The 13,315-nt window shown below is 38.5% G+C and overlaps 1 protein-coding gene across 2 annotated transcripts in view; it reads right to left on the minus strand.

Annotated features, from left to right (window-relative positions):
- The window catches only part of ERICH6 (glutamate rich 6), a 36,556-nt gene that overhangs the window by 13,640 nt on the left and 9,601 nt on the right, over window positions 1-13,315 (minus strand). Inside the window, exons 6-10 of one of the 2 annotated variants that reach the window (XM_070753434.1) lie at window positions 11,262-11,322; window positions 10,248-10,354; window positions 7,929-7,979; window positions 3,941-3,999; window positions 3,638-3,754 (exon numbers count right to left, since the gene is read on the minus strand). In XM_070753434.1, the coding sequence (XP_070609535.1) occupies window positions 3,638-3,754; window positions 3,941-3,999; window positions 7,929-7,979; window positions 10,248-10,354; window positions 11,262-11,322 (395 nt within the window). The remainder of the gene's footprint in view (window positions 1-3,637; window positions 3,755-3,940; window positions 4,000-7,928; window positions 7,980-10,247; window positions 10,355-11,261; window positions 11,323-13,315) is intronic. The other variant, XM_070753435.1, reaches the window with a different exon arrangement.

A 13,315-nucleotide genomic window follows, 5' to 3' on the forward strand; every position in this document is an offset into this window, starting at 1 on the left:
GTTCTGGAATTTCTCAATAGAGCTGCTTTAAGTCTGATTCCAAAAGTATATTTAAAGCATAATTTTTTTTCCTGGGATTACAAGGCACCCACAATCACATGAACCTGAGAAAGACGTGGTTGCCATAATGAGTAGTAGATGGAAGCCATGTTTGTGCTTCCATACACTCCAAAGCTCTGTTTCGGAACTAAAATCCAAAGTCATTTAGAATGCTTAAACAGAAGTGGTATGAGTAATTTTAACTTAACAAGAAAAAAAAAGAAACATGCAACTCTCTGAATTATCTAGCTATATGTATTATCAGACACTAATTAGGCATTTAGCTGTCAAATTTAGTTAAGAACTTTTAAAACCCAGTATATGACAGTATTAAACTTATGCTAGCTCATAGTCATAGAAATCAATGAAACATAAAAGTGTTCAACTTTGGCTTATTGTTTCATAATATCTTATTCCCCATTACAAAACCATTTAAGATTTAATATTTATCAGTAAGACCACAGCAACCAAATTGACTGTATACTATGTGTGATAATTAAGCAAAGTTGGAATTTGGCAGGAATCTTTAGTATTATTCAAAAATTTAATACACACCGATTATCTGAACACAAAATTAGACAAAATCCTATAGAACCCATTAAATAAACATCAATGGAAAAGATTATGTTAAAAAAAACAGTAGGCAGTGTCAAAGGACTTTGTATGCATAAGGTATATAGAAAAAAACCCATGAAAATCTGGCTGACTGGTAGGGACGAAATATTATTTTTCTTGTCATCCCTAAGCAGCATTTGTAGGTACAGATATATTAATTGGTATCTATCAGTGCTTATGGGAGAAAAGAGAGCATCTCAAATCACTGATTTTTGGCCAAATATTCAATCGCTTCTGAAGCAACCTTGGTCTTTTAACTTCAACTTGAGAACTAATTATGTTTTTACTTAGCCTTAACTGTCACATTGCCCTGACATTTTGTTTATTCCCAATAGCCTTTAGTATTATTCAAAAAATTAATACACACCGATTATCTGAACACAAAGTTAGACAAAACAACATTGGGAAAATTAGACAAAACAACGTTGGGGAAAAAAATCAATTCTCAGAAAAATAAATGAAAACCACAAATATGAATTGCCACATGATGCTGGCTCTGTCCTGTAGTAAACAACACTTAAAGTATATGAAAACAATCTTGCTGTATGGGAAGGAAAACTCCTTTTGTGCATTTTCATCTCTTATTTCTGAAGTTCCCTTGGAACAGATGGTCTTAGGCAGCTGTGCACTACAATCACTAAGTATCTTGCTTTTCCTCCTTTCTAAAGGGATTAAAGCCAACTGTAAATGATTCCTTTTGCAATTTCATTAGGGAATTTAGAGACTACTGGCTTTTAAAAGCTGTTAAAGGATAGCAAGCAACAAAGCAATGAAGGGGGATCTGATTCTCCTCAATCCCATATTTTAACAACGAATTTGCCAATATTATCCAAAGCACGCACCTCTTCTATCTCATTTCTTGTGTGTATCTTAGGTTTTTATTTAAGCGAGCTTAAAATCTTATATATGATGTAGTCTTATTGAGATGGCAGACTGCAAGTGAGAAGGCCACATGTATGAATATTTCATATTCTAATGTCCAGAAATAGAAAGGTAAAAACTGATTTTATGACCAAATACAGTGGTACCTCTACTTAAGAACGCCTCTACTTAAGAACTTTTCTAGATAAGAACCAGGTGTTCAAGATTTTTTTGCCTCTACTTAAGAACCATTTTCTACTTAAGAACTTGAGCCTGGAAAAATTTCCCAGGAAATTTGAGAGCGGCACAAAGGCTCGGCCAATTTCATGCCATTCCCCCTGAGTTGTTCTCTCTGGTGCAGTGTATGGGAGGCAGCCTCGCGCTGGGTGTATGGGAGGTGCGTGCTCCTCCTCACCACCTCAGAGTCCCTCTTTGTTTTTGTTTTTAGCCTTAAAGTTTTGGATTGTTTTGAATCCCCTCACCTCATCTTCTTCCTTCGGCAGTGACTGTCCTCCTCCTCTTCTTCCTCCTCCTCCTCCCACCCAAATTCCGAGCTTTTATTTCGTTCCTAATGGGTTTGTACGCATTATTTGCTTTTACATTGATTCCTATGGGAAAAATTGCTTCTAGTTAAGAACGTTTCTACTTAAGAACCTGGTCATGGAATGAATTAAGTTCTTAAGTAGAGGTACCACTGTACTTGGAGTTATTCGGTTTCTTACATAATTTAAAAAGGGGGATTAGTTTTTCTTCTTTTATTACTTTATAATTTTTCTGGCTGGATTGATCGCTTAGTGCTATTGCATATGTGTTTTCATTTGTTAAATACTTCAGCATGGTAAGTTTGAAAAGAAAGAAAGCTGACTATACACAGAACATTAATATATTGAGTAGAAGGCAATGCAATGTGTGTTATGAACAGCTTTCATTAAGTTTTTCATCAGTGCAGAATTTTTAAGAGGTATTCTGCCAGGCAACTTTATTCTGAAATGATAAACTTGTAAATGTGTAAATATTTTGTTTCTTCAGAAAACAAAGGTTAATCCTCCAAGCTAAACTGAACATATATTTTTGCACAACTCTTTCCTCAGCAGAAGTCTCTATGGCAGGGGTGTCAAACTCGATTTCATTGAGAGCCACATCGGGGTTGTGTTTGACCTCAGGGACTGGGGTGAGCATGGCCAGAGTGGATGTGGCCAGCTCAACATCACTCGTGTTGGGGGGTACCTGTGGTGGTCCGAGTGCCCTGCCAGTGAAAACAGATTCCTGAACTCCATTTTTGGCTATGACAGACCCCTGCAACCCACTGCAATCGAAAACAGAGCTTGTGATGACTCTGTAGGTTGGTCCTTTGCTGTTTCCAGGCCAGCCCTGTGGGCAGATCTAAGCACCCCATGGGCCTGATCCAGCCTGTGGGTCTTGAGTTTGTCACCCCTGATCTATGTGAAACTGGAATTTTATTTGTTTGTTTGTTTGTTCGTTCGTTCGTTCGTTCATTCATTCATTCATTCATTCATTCATTCATTCATTTATTTGATTTGTATGCCGCCCCTCTCCGTTTTTAAGGGGCAGCTTACAGCAACAATAAAACAATGTATGACAAATCTAATAATTTTAAAAAACATTAAAAACCCCATTATTAAAGCAAACATACACACAAACATACCATACATAAATTGTATAGGCCCAGGGGGGATGTCTCAATTCCCCCATACCTGATGGCAGAGGTGGGTTTTAAGGAGTTTACGAAAGACAAGGAGGGTGGGGGAAGTTCTAATCTTCGGGGGGGAGCTGGTTCTAGAGGGTCGGGGCCATCACAGAGAAGGCTCTTCCCCTGGGTCCTGCCAAAGAACATTGTTTAGTTGGCGGGACCCGGAGAAGGCGAACTCTGTGGGACCTAATCGGTCGCTGGGATTCGTGCGGCAGAATTTTGAGCAGAATACCAGTGAAAATGGAAGAAACAATCAATCTTCTTAAAATCTCTCCTAATCCCCTCCTTCTCCAAAGTGCTCTCCTCTATCCAGGAGGAAAATGAAGTGATAAACATTGTTGACCATTTCAGTAAAGAATAAGAAGTTATAAATTAAAGTAATTCATAGGAAGTGGGTGGGAGAGCCATTACCTCAATTTGAATTTCTGCTCTTGATGATTCTGGTCTATAAGCTATAATAGTAGGTGGGCCAACGCTGGAAATTGTCTGCAGAGATTCTTGAAACAGTTTTAAGAAGTCTTCTCTAAACTTAAAAAAAGAGAAAAAAGTAATTTATTGCAAACCTCAAACCACTTGTTCTGAGTATTCCTGCAGCATCCCTGCACAATAAACAGCCTCCATTTTTATTTAACTGTGAGAGGCCGGGATGGAGAAGGAGATAGGTAAACGGAAATGAAAATAGGTTCCAATAAATTGTATAGATATGATCAATACCTCTGTGTCGCATAAAATTTCTAAGCAGCTGAGATCTTGGGGCAAAACAGCATAGACATCTAGGCATCAATAAACAGAATTAGTTAGGAAAAGGTATGTTCTCCTTTATGAACTTAATTTTAAAGCAATGTATATGTGTACAGTGGTACCTCATCTTACGAACGCCTCTTCTAACGAACTTTTCAAGATACGAACCCGGTATTTAAGATTTTTTTGCCTCTTCTTCTGAACTATTTTCACCCTATGAACCCAAGCCGCTGCTGCTGAGATGAAGGGGTTTCTTTTTTCCCCTTTTTTTGAAGAAAGGAAAGGGAGGGGCAGCTTGGAGGAGGAAAGAGTGCATTTAAAAAACTGGGAGAACAGCCGTGCTTGCAGGCACTGAGTGTCTTTTGAAGAAAGGAAAGGGAGGGGCAGCTTGGAGGAGGAAAGAGTGCATTTAAAAAACTGGGAGAACAGCCGTGCTTGCAGGCACTGAGTGTCTTTTGAAGAAAGAAAAGGGAGGGGCAGCTTGGAGGAGGAAAGAGTGCATTTAAAAAACTGGGAGAACAGCCGTGCTTGCAGGCACTGAGTGTCTTTTGAAGAAAGGAAAGGGAGGGGCAGCTTGGAGGAGGAAAGAGTGCATTTAAAAAACTGGGAGAACAGCCGTGCTTGCAGGCACTGAGTGTCTTTTGAAGAAAGAAAAGGGAGGGGCGGCTTTGGAGGGGGAAAGAGTGCATTTAAAAAACTGGGAGAACAGCCGTGCTTGCAGGCACTGAGTGTCTTTTGAAGAAAGAAAAGGGAGGGGCGCCCCCCTTGCCTTTCTTCCTTCCCACTCACCCTTTAGCCTACCCTTGCTTCTTCCCCCCGCCCCCTTTAGCTGCTCCTCCCTGCCCTCTGTTCGCCTCTCTTCTAAAGTTTGGGATTTTCCTGAAGGATTTGCACGCATTATTTGCTTTTATATTGATTCCTATGGGAAACATTGTTTCATCTTACGAACTTTTCACCTTACAAACCTCCTCCTGGAACCAATTAAGTTCGTATCATGAGGTACCACTGTATATGGTTCTCATTTAACTGTTAGATACTTAAAAGCTGAGCTCAGGCAACACACTGTATTATATCCAAATTAACAAAACACCATGACTATGTTAATATAGCAGGCTTTCTCTGACAAATCATATTATGACATCATGTGATGGTCTGGTTGGCCTAACATGTTAATTCAATATCTAGAACAGTGTTTCCCAACCTTGGCAACTTGAAGATATTTGGACTTCAACTCCCAGAATTCCCCAGCCAGCGAATGCTGGCTGGGGAATTCTGGGAGTTGAAGTCCAAATATCTTCAAGTTGCCAAGGTTGGGAAACACTGATCTAGAATATCCACAGCATGCTGAACCACACATTTCTCAATCCCAATCTAATCAGATTAGCATGTGATATATATATATATTCAGCCAGTGGGATTCTTTAAAAGGCCAACTCTAAATAGGATTAAGTTCCAGCAGTCTTCCTTCAAACTGGTGCTCACTGGACATGTAGAGATTAGCACTCTCAGAATCGTAGGGATAATATCTTTGGGGCAGCAGCTTGGGGGAAATTAGGCTGGAGGAAAACTACATTTTAGAAAGCAGAGAGTGGGATCATTCAGTTTCTAGAACAGGGGTGTCAAACTCGCATCATCACGTGACGTATTGTGACATTTCCCTCTTTTGCTAAAACGGGACTGGGCGTGATGCCAGTGCGTGATGCATCTGTCCTGCGGTGGGGCTTGAGTTTGACACCCGTTCTAGAATATTATAAAAATATAGTTAGTTCTCATTTAGCAACCATCTCAGACTGCAACCGTTGAGTTACAAAAGTGATGAAAAGGGGACCTTGCAATCAAGGCCCATATCTACCACATTCACAATGGCTGTCAGTTAAATGTTCCCCATGACAGTCAGTTAATACTACTGTCTATTCCTGGCCTGGGTTTTTTTCCCCTTCCCTCACCAACTTGTAGAGTAGAAAGATGGCCTGAAGAAACTACCTTTTTCTGTTTTTTTCCACAGTCCATGTTTTTTAACTTGCTCTTTAGCATTTTTTTACTACCTCAGCCTCATTAAAGTAACATTAATTAGTTGATTAGAATCTGACATGAAGCTAATCCATTTCACACTGAAGGGCTTTTATTTATTTTACTTTACTTTACTTTACTTTACTTTACTTTACTTTACTTTACTTTACTTTACTTTACTTTACTCTTTACTTTACTTTACTTTACTCTTTACTTTACTTTTTACTTTACTTTACTCTTTACTTTACTTTACTTTACTACTTTACTTTACTTTACTTTACTTTACTTTACTTTACTTTACTTTACTTTACTTTACTTTACTTTACTTTACTTTACTTTACTTTACTTTACTTTACTTTACTTTACTTTACTAGATTTGTATGCCGCCCCTCTCCGAAGACTCGGGGTGGCTAACAACAATAAAGAAGACAATGTAACAAATCTAATATTAAAAAATAGTCTAAAAAACCCCAATTTAAGAGACCAATCATGCAACCAAGCATACCATGTATAAATTCTATAAGTCTAGGGGGAAGGGAAAAAAATCAATTCCCCCATGCCTGACGACAGAGGTGGGTTTTAAGGAGCTTGCGAAAGGCAAGGAGGGTGGGGGCAACTCTGATATCTGGGGGGAGCTGGTTCCAGAGGGTCGGGGCCGCCACAGAGAAGGCTCTTCTCCTGGCTCCTGCCAAATGACCTTGTTTAGTCGACGGGACCCGGAGAAGACCAACTCTGTGGGACCTAACCGGTCGCTGGGATTTGTACGGCAGAAGGCGGTCCCGGAAATATTCTGGTCCGATGCCATGAAGGGCTTTATAGGTCATAACCAACACTTTGAATTGTGACCGGAAATTGATCGGCAACCAATGCAGACATTTGCCTCTGAAGCTGCTAAGGCAACCACCAGTGCTACCGCATTGCTTTCAATGTGTATTGCCCCATTATGTGCCTATTCTCTTGTAACTTAGGAAAGCTAAAATAAAATCGTGAGCACAGTCATGTGATTTTTCGCTCAGCTGCAGACTTCTACGCCAGCTGTAAAATTGTATCCCATAACTTTGGGTTCAATCAGAATGACGTCCCTTTCTAAAAGGTTATATTTCCATAAAGAACTGGCAAAAGTGATGGGCTGAAATAGAAGCTAAAACTTAAAAGGACAGCCATATATGACATTAAATCGCAGCAAAGCCTTTATACCGTGAAGAGACAGAGAGAATCTGCCAGCAACCATCAAAATGCCTCAGCTTTCGATGGAAATTAAGGCTAAGATGGAGGACTAGTGGCTGAAGCATAGTTCCCTCTAAGCTGAGCAGTGAGCAATTGCTCACTTAAAAATCATCATCAACTCAGAGTTTTCCAAACCTGCCCAGAAGCCGAGAGGGAAAGAGTGAGAGGGAAGGAGAGAGAGAGGAAGAGAGAGGAACAGATAGAAAAAAGAGAGGAAGGAAAAGAGAAAGAAAAAGAATGGGAGTAAGGGAGAGAGAAAGAAAATCAAAATCTAGTTTGAAACTAGCTCAACTTTTTAAGTGGCATTTTGATATTGATAGAGTTGCCCTATTATGAGCTCACTGTTATAGATACACAGTACAGTATTTTATTTTGAAATTCTCTGAGGCAAAACAGGGTGGGTTTATTTATTTGTTAGTTAGTTAGTCTGTCTGTCTGTCTGTCTGTCTGTCTGTCTGTCTGTCTGTCTGTCTGTCTATCTATCTATCTACCTATTTTTTTATTATTTCTGTGCCGCCCAGTCCCGAAGGGACTGCCGCTCAGACACTATACTTTTCCGCACACCCCCAAAAAAATTTAGAGGGAACACTGGGCTGAAGAGCAATAACACACTAGATATACAGTCAGTCTGATAGCTCACTGATAGGAGTCTGTGGATTCAAAAAGTATAGAAATAAAAAATTATTCTCAAAATGAATGATAGATGTTTTGGGGAGCAACTTACCCATCTCGGGAGAAACTTCTTCTTGGCGCACCCTTGGAGCTGAAAAAGGAGCTGAAAAGGGGGGAAAAGCAGCCCAATTCTATCAACATTCTTTTTCTTCTTTCTTTTCAAGAAGATCAAAAATAGGTTGAATAGAAAACGAACAGAGGCAGCAACTGAGCAGAAAATGAATGTCCACACAGGCCACTCTGAACCATGTAGGCTCCTCTGCTCCCATGCAGAGTTTTTCAAACAGAAAAATTAAAATTGCCCAGCAATGTGAAATTGCAATTTGTAGAGACAGCATACACTGCCAGCAATGAGAGTTCTAAACTAGAGGTCACAGCCTCCAAAACTATGGCTAACTATAGTTACCAAAGATGACAATGAGCTATAAATAGGAAGAGGTGGCACACACACATACACATACAGTGTTCCCTCAATTTTCGTGGGTTCGAACTTCACGAAAAGTCTATACCACGGTTTTTCAAAAATATTAATTAAAAAATACTTTGCGGGTTTTTTCCCTATACCATGGTTTTTCTTGCCCGATGACGTCATATGTCATCGCCAAACTTTCATCTGCCTTTAATAAATATTTTTTAAAATAAACTTTAATAAATAAACATGGTGAGTAATGATCTAAATGGTTGCTAAGGGAATGGGAAATTGCACTTTAGGGGTTTAAAGTGTTAAGGGAAGGCTTGTGATACTGTTCATAGCCAAAAATAGTGTATTTACTTCCGCATCTCTACTTTGCGGAAATTCGACTTTCGTGGTCAGTCTCGGAACGCATCCCCCGCGAAAATCGAGGGAACACTGTACACTTATTTTACTTCATCCTTCAGTTTAAATTAAACCACATCCATTTCACTGGTTGTTTTTGTCACCATCTTATCTATGTCATCTTTCAGCCTGACAAGGAACAGAAATGTTTTGGTTTTCTGTGTATTTTCCTTGAAAAATATACACAAGAGTAGGAAAAATATTCTCGGAACTTAAACCTTGCTATTTCTAATTCAGAAAATGCTACTCCAGCTTTCCACTTTAGCTTTTGGATGATTAGAGGAATGCAAAATTTAAAAAGAAGGTGGAGCCAGAAAGAAAACATTAAAAAAGAAAAGTATGAAATGAAAACTATATATATTTTAAATACTCCTTCCAAATATTACCAGTGCTAGAACTGGATGTCACTTGGTAGCAAGAAAGGCAGCAGAATTTAGTATCAAGTTGACCAAAAGGATTCTAGACTGTATTTTTAAATTTGGGTCACCACATATTATCTGGACTTCAACTTCCTTGCTGGCAGTTGAAATGAACACGAACTTGCCAAGTGTGAAAACCAGTGGTCTAAACCATAGTTTATAAAGTAAAAGCAGGATAGCCATGAGCCTAGACACTTGTTTTAAATTCTGTTAATTCATTCTTATCTAAAAGATTTAATAATGTTATGCGTTTCACCTTCCCAATAAAGTTTAACCATTCATTTTTTTGAAGCAAAAATATTTTTTTTAAATGAAAAAGTACAATTAGGATACCAAAACAATACCAGCGCACAATTTTGGGTAAGACCAGCCACAGCAACCAGATTCAATGCCAGATCTTCCCAGAGAAAAATATTCTACAGGGTGCCACAATTCAGAAGGCTATTCTATGGCCTTCATTAACCTGAGCTCTACGAATTTTAAAATAAAAGGCCTTTAGCAGTTGGACAAATCTGAGTGTAAGTGGAATATTCTTCTGAACTTTAAATTCCAAAGTTACATGTGGCTTTCTAGGAAAATATATAGCAATCAGAACCAGTATGGTGGCAATCCATGAAGTTATTTAAGAATTAGCAATGTTATTTCCTATTCTTTTATCTTTAAGAATCCATCTCCCAAATTTTAGAGCAACAGGACTTTCCAACAAGCCTGCAATGGTCTATATCCCAAAGGAACAAACTGAAGTACTCTAGGGATATTTAGACAATGATAAAATATACCATTACTTTCATAAATTTCCAAAATTTAAATATATAGTGTGATAAATTTCAGAATTACAGATTGTACTTAACAAGAGATACTGGATTCAAATTCATTTCCTGCCTATGGTACACAGCTAACTGTACTTTCAGGAAGAACTACTAATGATTGGTAAAACATGTTCTTGTATGCCAAAGATACCAGATTCAAATAGTCTACTATTTGTAACAAAACATATCATATAGCAAAGGCTATGGAAAAGAATCGCAGAGCACCTCCAGCTAAACAGATAGCAGTTTTTCCTTCCTCAAGACAATGAAAACATCTTTAATTATATATACTGTATTTCCAGCATTACAATAAGCTTGTTACTTACACTTTCTCTTGAAGATGTGGTCATGAAGCCAACTTGCATCTGTCTGCATTGAGACAGATATTTCTAAGGGTCTTTGAGGCATATCAGCAATGGTGTCCAATATTTCCCTTTCAGCAGATACAAGATACCATGCAATCAAATTATCTTCAAATAAACTCTAATGCATCATGCCCCAAAATGATGGTGCTCACTGCTTTTAAACAATAGAAAAACACAATACTGGAAGCAATTTACCAGCAGATAAAGTAGCATTCTATGCGAAGATCTAGTATAATTCTTAATTAAGTGGGCTAAAATAGAAACTTTCTTATTCTGAGAGATATTTATCTGATCACAATTACTCTTATTTGTTATCGAACTCTTCCAAGAAGCAAGTTGATAAACGTATCAATGTGAAAAAGAAAAGAAATACATCAATCATGAAAAATTAATTCAGCGGTGAACACAAAACTGTAGCCATAGCAAAGTTTAAAAAATTAAACAAACCAGCTAGAACAAACCTCAGTTGGAAAGCAAGGAAACTCACAGTAAAATACAATGATGCCACATGCACAAATTGTATCATCTGACAAATGCTACCATTATCTATTGAATCCTGAGGTCTGACTCAAGTATAGATGTTGTGGAATTTGAGGCACAAGGTCAACATGCTAATGTTGAATTTTATTCTCATGTCCCAGCAAATGCCCATGTGTATACATCATTAGACCCACACAATGTAGTCCAGCCTTTCACTAACCTCCTGGAGCCTTACAAATACAGTACCTTGAATTTCTATGAATTATATAAGCTAATGCATCTGTTAGCTGCCTGGATGAAAAAGAGACTTCTATAATCACACTAATTGTTTAAAGCACAATTTAGAAGGATTGTAAGTTATTTCCAACTTTTTCCAACCATCATTTGGAAGAGAGGAATGTACAGACAGCAACATCGTTAAAGTGTGGAACATTGTTACTTAATAGTGACAAAATCTAACTTTCTTTTGGACAGCAACTCATCTTAAATACTCACCTGCTGATTTCACTTTCTCTCCGAACCCCTCCCAATATCTTTGGAAAGCTCTTGGTTTTTCCTGTTAATAAAACAATTGCATCATTCACATGGAAACCAAATTTTGTTCTGTACTGGCTGTGAAGAGTTTAAATATAAATATCTTCCTATAGTTCATTTATCTTGAGACCCCTTTAATGGTTTCTAGCCCAACTCTTGAACATCTTGCGGCTACCCAGACCTTCCTGTCTTTGCAGAAAAGTCAACTAAATATCTGAAGGTGGTCAACAGATAATCTCTGGCTCGGACTCCAAATTTTCAAGAGGTCAGCAGATGCATCAATGAGCCTGGAAGGATTATGCCTGAGATTATCAGACAATGCTTTGGTCCAAAGCAGGGATGCCAAGCTCAAGGCCCGGGGTCCAGATCTGGTCTGTGGGGTGCTTAGATCTGGCCCCTGGGGCCACCCTGGAAACGGCGAAGGACCGGCCCATGGTGCCTCTGCCAATAAAAGCTCCATTTTCACTGGCAAAGGATTGCAGGAGGCCATCACAGCTGAAAACAGAGCTTGGCAGAGCACTCAGGCCAACACAGGCACAAACATGAGTGACACTGAGCTGGCCACATTCGCCCTGCCACCACCCCCTCCACACACATGAGGTCAAACACTACCCTGATACGGTCCTCAGTGGAATCGAATTTGACATCCCTGGTCTAAGGAGTTCAGCTTGTTTCTATGGGAATTAAGTGGGAATGGGATAATAATAATAAAAGACGCTCTTGGAGGCAGCTAGTAATATTCCATCCTTAATATCCTCACTGCAAAACAAAGAAACAATTAACCAACAAACAAGCACGGCCCCAAATTACAGAAGCAATGTTTGGTCGGTTTGCTACTGAATTTCAGTAGGACTAGGGGTGAGGCACCTTATGTGTTTTATATTTTTATACTTTTTTCATTCATTGTTTGTTTGATGCTGTATGATATCCAGGGCCTTTTAGGATTAGGGTGATTAGGCATAAATTCTGTAAAACCAATCGATAATACAATTAAACTGAAGTATTTTGGCAGTCTGTATTCTAGGACAAGAAAATCCTGCTGATGATGTTACCTAGTCTTGTAATAAAATGTTCAGAAACAAAATTGAAGGAAACCTGGAGAGCAAACCACTGCCAAAATCTAAAACCCAAGCTACAAGTATTTTCCTTTATTTCAAACGCAGATATTTTTGTGATAAATTATGAATCCAGACAATTATCATTAAAATGTAGCATCCACTGTCAGGCAATTCTTAGCTTCATCTGCAACAGGATAACAACATGTTGTAGTTTTGTTGCATTGAAATAGCATGTATAATTCACATTAAGTCTTTAAAGCATTATAATGTTTACTATTGTTGTAGCTGATTTGGATCAAGATAGAGACCAACAGATTAAACAGGAATAATTCCACTGCTTTTGAAAAGATCCTATGCCAAGTGTAATAGCAACGAGAACCAATCTGGGCTTCTGTTGTTTTAATGAAATTTATCCTCCCTCTTCCTTATCAGATACTTCAAATGGAATCAGATTTGACTCCGCTGTTTATTATAGCTGTCTTCCCCTCCCTCCTGCAAGACAAACAGGCTCTGTCAAAAATCCCTACAAGCGTTGTTTTGAAGGAAGAACTTGATTGCACATAGATTTTAGGGTACATCCATAAAAACAGAAATGTGTTCTAAAATAACTCTGCTGAATTTCATTTTCATGCCATCATTTCGGTACTCATTCAGCTAAGAGATTAGTCCAGTTATATTTTTTCATTGTATATTGCCAAGTTAACATGAGAATCCAGCATCAATAAGGAAGGTTATTTATCCTGGTGATGGTGTTTAGAATGCAGTATTGCAGGCCAACTCTGCTTACTGCCAGGAGTTTGATATTAAGTGGATAATTACAAAATAAATAGCGATATTAATTAAACAAAGAGAATTAAGAGACTTCAAAGAAATAAAGACTGCAGTACAGTATTGGAAAGCGCTCAAGCGGTAGTGGCATTGGGTTGGAAAGAGTCTATAAAATGGACATTACAGAAT

Source organism: Erythrolamprus reginae, chromosome 5 (genome assembly GCF_031021105.1).
Source record: "Erythrolamprus reginae isolate rEryReg1 chromosome 5, rEryReg1.hap1, whole genome shotgun sequence".
In the NCBI taxonomy this organism is placed as follows: Eukaryota; Metazoa; Chordata; class Lepidosauria; order Squamata; family Dipsadidae; genus Erythrolamprus; species Erythrolamprus reginae.